The sequence below is a fragment of the Xyrauchen texanus genome, chromosome 16 (assembly GCF_025860055.1).
Source record: "Xyrauchen texanus isolate HMW12.3.18 chromosome 16, RBS_HiC_50CHRs, whole genome shotgun sequence".
In the NCBI taxonomy this organism is placed as follows: Eukaryota; Metazoa; Chordata; class Actinopteri; order Cypriniformes; family Catostomidae; genus Xyrauchen; species Xyrauchen texanus.
Genome location: NC_068291.1, coordinates 41,929,245 through 41,938,272, shown reverse-complemented (window position 1 = coordinate 41,938,272; position 9,028 = coordinate 41,929,245). Strand labels below are relative to the sequence as shown.

Below are 9,028 nucleotides of genomic sequence, written 5' to 3'. Positions count from 1 at the left end.
TTTTTCCCCAAAGTTTAGCAAAGCAAACCCACACACACACCTCCACTCTGCCTCAACATGTTGTTGTTCATATTTCCGCTCCACGTCTGCTACGGTTAGGTTTGGGTGCAGCCAGTGAACCTCGTCTGATTTGAGGTGTTTGAGCAGCAGACCGTAGCATTCCGGAAACTTGATGCTGGGACCAAGGCGCCCGCTGTCCAGAATGGACTCAATGATTTTCTGCAGAATGAAATTATATTGAGAACTAATGTATGCTTTTTTTGTTTATCATTCATGTGTAACGGGGCAAGGCTGTGACATGCTTGGTCACATGTTCTCACCCTGATATTCCAGGAACTTTCACATTTGACCAGTTTGAAGTTCTTGCCCAGGTTGGCGCTGTTGCTTATGAAGCACACTTTGAGGATTTTCACCGGCCCACTGCATTTATTCTCCATCTCAATGGTTGACCCCTGTGGCAGGCCGGCTGGAGGCGGTTTCCATGACAATGTACTGGTGTCACCTGACATCTCTATAAAGGCTGTCATGAACAAGATCCTTAATGTTACCTGATATCAGCTCTGTGGTGCGATGATGACATAATACAATCAAGTTCAGGAATGAATATGAAACAGCTCCGTGACTTCAAAGTGTGACTCAATAATAAACTATGAGCAAAACTGAAAATCATTAACTTCGAGAGATATATTCCTGTCATCTGGTTTTGAAAAAAACGTGAGCTGGAGTGCATACTGTCATTAAAGCAAAAGGGCAAAATACTTTACAGTTCTTAAACACTTTCCTTTAAATTGTCATGCTGATAATGTCATTTAAATTAAACATTATTTTATCCAAAGGTGAACTACGGTGGGGAGAGCGTCATGATTTGGGGCTGTTTTGCTGCTTCACGACTTGGACCGCTTGCCATCATCAAGTGACAAATGAATTCCCAAGTTTATCAATATATCCTACAGGATAATGTCAGGGTGGCTGTGTGCCAGCTGAAGCTCTACAGCAGGGGTTCTCAATGGGGGCGGAACTGCCCCCCAGGGGGTGTTCAAAGGATATCAGGGGGCGCTGAGAGCAAATTAGTAGAGAGGGGGGTGTTCATCGCTCATAATAATCAAATCTATCATCAAGTTCCTCTTTGCATTCAAACGTATATCTAGACTTGGAGTATATCAGTTGGTTCTCAATTATACGCAGGGCCGTAGCTAGCGGGGTGAAAGGTGGTAATGATTCTAGGGACCCAAATGTCCAGGGGGGCCAAAAACATATTTGAAACTGTCTTATTTTAATAGGTAAGGGGTCCAGAGCAAAATATATTCATGAGGCCCAGAATTCCTTGCTACAACCCTGATTATATGGGTTGGTATGCATTTGTACCTGATTTTGAAGTCTAGCTGGTTTAGCAGCGTCAAATACACAGGCTAGGTCACAACCTCGGCTAATACACCTGTATGGCTCTGTAGATGGATACGGCTCAATGGACAGAGCAGCGAGGCAAAGTAGGCACGTTTTTACTCACAGAGCTCTTAAACACGCAGCTCTGCATGGTGGGAGAAGAGGAAACCATTTCAATTCACCACAGAATTCACTACTAACACAGCAACACTAACTGTACTTTTGAAATAGAAATAGATTGGTAATAAATATTATCATATCACTACTTCAACTCTATTACATTCGTAATAGGCTACATTAGGGGAGTGAGGGAATATCATACATCTTTGTTACAACTCAACATATGTATTTATTGTTTTTACATGTGTTTACTATGGTCTTGTTACAAATACTACTGTTAAAACTATAAAAATAAATAATTAATGAATGAATTCAAAATTGCAAAATTGCAAATGCAAAATACACTATGTTTTCAAATGTATAAATCATAAAAAATATGCAATAATTATTTTTTTAACTGATTTTGTTTCCAAGAGATGACTCGTTTGAGTCAATAAGAACTTGATAAAAGGAGTTCCAACTCAGTCACACTATTAGAAACATTAAGCCACATAAATTAGGATTTCACTTTTTATAGATGTTATAGATAACCTTAATGTTGTTGATACGAGTAAAATGACATCTGCATCCAACTCAACATCAATGCTGTGATATAGAATGAGCATTTCAACGGGACAAATTATACAATATTATTGGTCTTTTCCCCTATTTTTGAAATATATGAACATTACCACTTTTATTACTAGTTTCTGTCTTCGCATTTTCATTTTATAGGCGCCAGATATAGCCATCCATCTGCTTGAATTCAAGAATTGCAAAGTTTGGTCTCACATTCATGAAACATAAGCCTGCTGAATTTATTAACACTTTTAAATAATGCAATGCATCAAAGTTTCATCCTGTGGTAAAACCAGAGTAACTTCAGTCATGGTTACTAGTACAATATTACTATAGTAAACCATGGTGCATTTTCATAAGGGTTTGGGAAATGGTAAGCAGTCTGCACTTATATAGCGCTTTTTTTAACCTTAGAGGTTACCAAAGCGCTTTACACTGTGTCCCAATCACCCATTCCCACACACACTCATACACCAATGACAGTAGAGCTGCCATGTAAGGTGCTAGCCTGCCATTGGGAGCAACTTGGTGTTCAGTGTCTTGCCCAAGAACACTTCGGCATGTGGAGTCATGTGGGCCGGGAATTGAACCACCAACCCTGCGATTAGCAGCCGACCCGCTCTACCACCTGAGCCACAACGGCTCCAGGTTTAACATAAGGATGACAGCACTAAATGTATACTAATAAAACATATCTATACTAAGATAAACAGCAGCTATTAACAAAATATTTCACTTTAACAATGAAGGCAACTTCCCGTTACGGCTGCGCAGGGCTCAAATGAATCAGTGTATAATTTTTGTGAACTAGTTCATTAACCTGGAGTGTCTCACTAAAAATGAAGCAGACGCTAAATGTAAGGAATCTTTAACAAGTTCAATTACATTAACTGTCCGAAACAGCTGATTTACATAAACGATTCGGATTCCCCAGCGCTACATATGAGAGTGAGGACAGTTTAGGTGAACTATATAAATTGTAAATATTGTAAAAATAGCTGAGCTACTGTCACGCTACTGAATAATTTAGTTAATTTAATGGCTTCACTACTTCTAGTAAACTACTTCCCAACACCGCATTTTCACCAGTGGAGAAACATTTATATGTAACAGCGTATTCACACAAATTTAACATAAATCTTAAAAACTGAAAAGTAAAGACTGAAAGCAACTTGTAACACATTAATATTAATAGCTGTTTTAATTTAAATGTTTGGTTCAGCTATTGGCCAAAATTTGTTATACTTAAAAACCACTACAGCAGACCGCCAGCAGTAGAAAAACAGCATTAAGTTCATTATTTAAACACTGACACTATATTTCAATGAGTCAGCACATGCATTACTGAAGCAACATTTCCTACCTTGAGGGGCTCCATGACTTTGACGTGTGAACGAGTTTACTCCGGCATTACTATGATCCCCTGAGTCAGAATACAAAGTAACAGGTCAAAATGATGACAATATAAATGTAAATGTTGTCAATACTGGTAAGTAGTGACAGGCCTCTCTCAGTATCTCGAAGGAGGAAACTAGGAAGTGAGATTTAGCAAGGTTAAGCTTTACTGAGAGGTTTATAAACTATGGTTTTGAAAGATTTGCACTATAAGATGTGTGCCAATCCTGAGAAACGTTATTCTTAAAGTCTTCATGTCCACAGAGGAGTTCTCAAACTAAATTAACAACACTTAATATGATATATTCTCAAAATTATGATAAATATGCATCAAAATAATCTACCACAACTCTGGTTTCCTGTTGCATTGTTTCAATGTATCTTACATGGGTTGGAAATTCTGAAGTTCACACTTTCTATGTGACTTTCATGTGTTTATATGTAGTCTATAACACATAGACAGAACATGGAAATCTGAATTTTGCCTTTTAAAATATAACATCTTATCACATAGTTTGAAATAAACATTAATAAGTATGCTTAATGTCCCTGGGCAATTGTTTTACTTGTTGTGTTTTACATTTTTTATGACTACGTTGAGCTTTACCAGAGATATTTATCACTCATTTATCATTCATGACAACTAATATCCAAAAACATCACTACGATACACACATCACCTGCTTGGAAAAAGTATCTTTTTTAAAAGAATACTTTTTGACTACTAGTTCTGCCAAACACAAAGTTGTTTTTTTCTTTTTTTACCCCAGTATACAAATAAAAGTTTAATGCCACCAGGTTGGCAATAATGTTGCCAGGCTTTCCGAGAATGGAAATATTTCATGATGTTTGTCACATCAGCACATTTAACTTCCTTCTTAACTGTATACTGTGACTTTAAGGTTTGATACTGTCATAGCCTCTAATTTAAATAAGATAATTATCTTGATTTACAGACCTGAGCAAGAACTGCTGTTCAATCCAACATTTTCTCTCTTGTCCAGTGATTGTTTATTTCAAACACTTCCAATCTAAGATAGTGATAGCTGTGCATTACTCAAATGTGTGTTTTGGACACACCCCACATGTGCCTCTGACTTCCTTAAACTTCATGTCAGTTCAACAGAGCTGCTGTTGAGAGAGCACACACCCTCAAGCTGTCTTGTGTGAGTGCTTTATGAAATATGTCAAATGAAGAAATAAAAAGTCATTTTTTATTTTGTTGTCTGTTACTGTGTATTGACTGTAATTGATCAGTCCAAAACACTTGGTTCTGTTTTCTGTTTTACATTAATACAAAATAATAGTAATAATAATAACTATTAGTACTAATATTATTTGTTATAACTTATAATACTTTATTCAATTTAACATATACATTTTCATTCGTTTTATTTTTCGGGTTGTTATTATTATTATGTATAAACATATTCATATTAATTGTGTTATTTATACACAACCAAAACATTATTATTATTATTATCATCATTATTTTAATACATTTTAATAAAATAAAACAATAAAAAACTTAAAAGGTTTATTATTATTATTACATTATTTGAATGTATTTTAAATAAAAAAGAAATATAAATAATCATTTTAAAAAAGGTCCAGCAGAGGTTGTACTTCCTTCGCCAGATGAGGAAATTCAACCTGCCACAGGTGCTGTTGATACAGTTCTACTCAGCAATTATTTAGTTTGTCCTATGTACATCTATAACTGTCTGGTTTGGTGTAGCTATGAAATCGGACATCAGAAGACTACAGAGGAAAGTTCGGACTGCTGAGAGGATTATTGGTTGCCCCCTGCACCCTCTTCAAGAACTATACACTTCCAGGTTGAGGAAAAAGGCTGTAAAAATCACTCTGGACCCCACTCACCCAGCCCATTGCCTTCTGGCCGACGCTTCAGAGCTCTGAGCACCAGAACCGTCAGACACAGGAACAGTTTTTCCCTCAGGTGATCCATCTCATAAACAGTTAAAGCCGCCCCATTGAGCAATAATTATGTGCAACATACAGTTTAAGTCTATTTATATTATCCAACATATCCACTTCTGCCATTACATACATTGCACTGTACATAATGTGCTGTATTTTTGTTCTTTATGTAACAGATTGTAATAGATTTGCACTACGTGTGTGTATGTTGTATGTATGTAGGTGTGTGTCTGAGTGTATGTACGTATATGTATAATTATTATTTATTTTTTTATTTGTTTTTGTATTGTTGTGCACTGGAAGCTCCTGTCACCAAGACAAATTCCTTGTATGTGCAAGCATACTTGGCAATAAAGCTGATTCTGATTCTGATTCTGAGTAGTCATCTAGCAAATCTCCGTTCTCTTCTACGGAAGCCCTGAACCGTAAGGTGAAAAAAAAAAATCATAATAATATTTGTGTCTCTCAGTTCCTTCCTGAGCCTAAGTCTTATTTTTTTCTCTCTCTCTTCAAAAAAAGGAATGCAGTACCAACCTTGGCCACCAGGTGCCACTATCAATAAACATGTAATCTTATGAGAAAAAACAATTTTGAAGAGAGAAAAAAATGTAAGACTTAGGCTCAGGAAGGAACTGAGATACAATTTATATATTTTTTTCACCATTTTTTTTTTCAGGGCTTCCGTACTCATCCTATCAAAATGGATGAACTACATCTCTTCACCTGTACAAACAAGGACTTTTCAAACTCTACTGCCTTGTGCTTCACAGAAACCTGGCTGAGACTGCATTGCGGAGTTAACAGGAAAAACCAGAGGTGGTGGAACATGCTTTTACATCAATGAAAGTTGGTGTACAGATGTAACAACGTTAAAGAAGATGTGCCGTCCTAATTTGGAAGCGCTCTTCCAAATCGAGCACTGCAAGAGCTGGCTGATCAGATCACAGACATAGAACAACAATACCAGGGCTCACTTATTGTTATTCTCTGAAATTTTAACAAAGCCAACCTCACCCTTGAAGTGCCAAAAATACAGACAGCACATTACGTGCCCCACCAGAGACAGGAATATACTGGATCATTGCTACACAACAATAAAGGATGCATATCGCTCTGTCCCTGGAGCAGCTTTGGGAGTCTCTGATCACTGTCTGGTTCATCTTCCAACCTAGAGGCAGAAACTAAAATCAGCTAAACCTGTAGTAAAAACTGTAAAAAGATGGACCAATGAAGCAGAACTGGAACTACAAGCCCGCTTTGACTGCACAGACTGGAGTATATTTGAGGCTGCAGACACCAATCTGGACCAGCTCATAGATACTGTAACATCATATATACTGTATGTTTCTGTGAATATATGTGCATTCCTACTAGGACTTGTTTAACATTCAACAACGACAAAGCATGGTTTACAGCAAAATTCGGACAGCTTCCTCATGCCAAAGATGATGCTTACATTAGAAGGGATAAAATATTGTGTAATCAGGCCAAAAACACACTAAGGAAATTAAAGTGGGTAAAAGAAGCTACTCTGAGAAGCTGAAAACAAGAAAACAAGTTTTCAGCTACCTTGCATCAGTGCGGAGAGGACTGAAAGACATTTCTAACTTCAAGACACCATCCCCCAACACTGTAATGAATTAAAAGCTGGCTATGTTTTAATGTAGATTTGAAAAGCCCAGTATGACACCCCACACCTTCACTTCACACAAACACCAACACCACCTGCAAACACCAAACCACCCCCCGTCCCGCTACTCAACCTGCACTTAAGGTCTGTGAAGAGGATGTGTATCGGGTCTTCCGGAAACAAAAGACAAGGAAAGCACAAGGCCCAGATGCACAGGTGTTTCACCCACTTGTCTAAAATCCTGTGCTGACCAGCTGGCCCCCATCTTCACTGCATCATTCACAGATCTGTTTTCAGTAAACATGGTATTGCATCATATCCTGCAACATCTGGACAGACCAGGGACATATGCAAGGATCCTTTTTGTGGACTTCAGTTAGGCTTTCAACACATCATTCCAGCTCTCTTATAAAATCAATTAACTTAACTCTCTGTTCCAACATATATCTGTCAATGAACCACCAACTTTCTAATGGACAGCACCTATACAATCACCACTGGTGCCCCCCAGGGATGTGTGCTCTCCCCACTGCACTTCTCCTTGTATACCAACGACTGCACTACCAAGGACCCTCTGTCAAGCTTCTGAAGTTTGCAGATGACACTACTGCCATCTGCCTCATCCAAGATGATGATGAGTCTGCATACAGAAGGGAGGTTGAGCGGCTGCCTGTCTGGTGCAGTCATAACAACCTGGAGCTCAACACGGTCAAAACAGTGGAGATGATTGTGGACTTTAGGGGAACATCCCATCATTGACCCCGCTCACCATTCCAAACAGCACTGTGGCAACTGTGGAGTCATTCAGATTCCTGGGCTCTACCATCTCACAGGACCTGAAGTGTGAGACCCACATTGACTCCGTTGTGAAAAAGGCCCAGCAGAGTTTTACTTCCTTCACCAGTTGAAGAAGTTCAAGCTGCCACAGGCGCTGCTGATACAGTTCTACTCAGCAGTCATTGAGTCTGTCTTCTGCACTTCAATAACTGTCTGGTTTGGTTCAGCTAAGAGATCAGACATTAGAGGACTACCAAGGACAGTTCGGACTGCTGAGCAGATTATTGGTTGCCCCCTGCTCTCCCTTCAAGAACTGTACGCTTCCAGAGTGAGGAATGGGGCTGGAAAAATCACTCAGGACTCCTCACACCCAGCACACTATACTACCTTTTTGAACTGTTGCCTTCTGTATTGGTAGTGCACTGGAAGACAAATTCCTTGTATATGTAAGCTTACATTTACATTTCTGCATTTGGCAGACACTTTTATCCAAAGCGACTTACAGTGCACTTATTACAGGGACAATCCCCCCGGATCAACCTGGAGTTAAGTGCCTTGCTCAAGGACACAATGGTGGTGGCTGTGGGTATCGAACCAGCAACCTTCTGATTACCAGTTATGTGCTTTAGACCACTACGCCACCACCACTCACACTTATAAAACCCTATATAAATTCTTTAAAAAATATATTCTTATTATTATATTGTTCAAATGTATTATGACTAATAATACAAATAGATATATGTTATTATGAGTTATTTATGAATATTAACACAATATTATTGTGATTTTACATATGCAAATGGTTACAACATGTTTGGATCTGGTTCAAATGACAATAGACAATGCTGGCAACATTGAATCACTTTAGAGAAACATTTTAACGAGCAGTTTAGCTTTCACGGATGCTGATTAATAAAGAAACATAATAATAACTGATAGAGTTGACTTTGATTCTTACATACGTTAAACTATCTAAGCATTTTATATATTTGTTGTATTTATTGATCATTTGATTATAATTTGTCATTGCCATGATATAGCTCTTGATGCTGATATGGCAATAAACACCAAAACAACAACAACAACAACAACACTACAAATGTTAAACAACAGTTATGTAGAACCAATTTAAAGAGCAAAACTTGTTAGATGAAAAGCAGTTAGGTTTAAGTGTTATAATCAGATAAACAGTGAGTCATTGTGAAACTGTGTCCAGAGGAT

At 38.0% G+C, this 9,028-nt stretch overlaps 1 protein-coding gene across 1 annotated transcript in view; it reads right to left on the bottom strand.

The window, feature by feature from the left end:
* Positions 1-4,541, bottom strand: part of LOC127657391 (protein-tyrosine kinase 2-beta-like) — a 27,281-nt gene extending 22,740 nt beyond the window's left edge. The window contains exons 1-4 of the mRNA XM_052146154.1: positions 4,415-4,541; positions 3,425-3,484; positions 321-520; positions 41-219 (exon numbers count right to left, since the gene is read on the bottom strand). Coding sequence (XP_052002114.1) covers positions 41-219; positions 321-509 — 368 coding nt within the window. The 5' untranslated portion in view covers positions 510-520; positions 3,425-3,484; positions 4,415-4,541. The remainder of the gene's footprint in view (positions 1-40; positions 220-320; positions 521-3,424; positions 3,485-4,414) is intronic.
* Between the last annotated feature and the right edge of the window lie 4,487 nt (positions 4,542-9,028).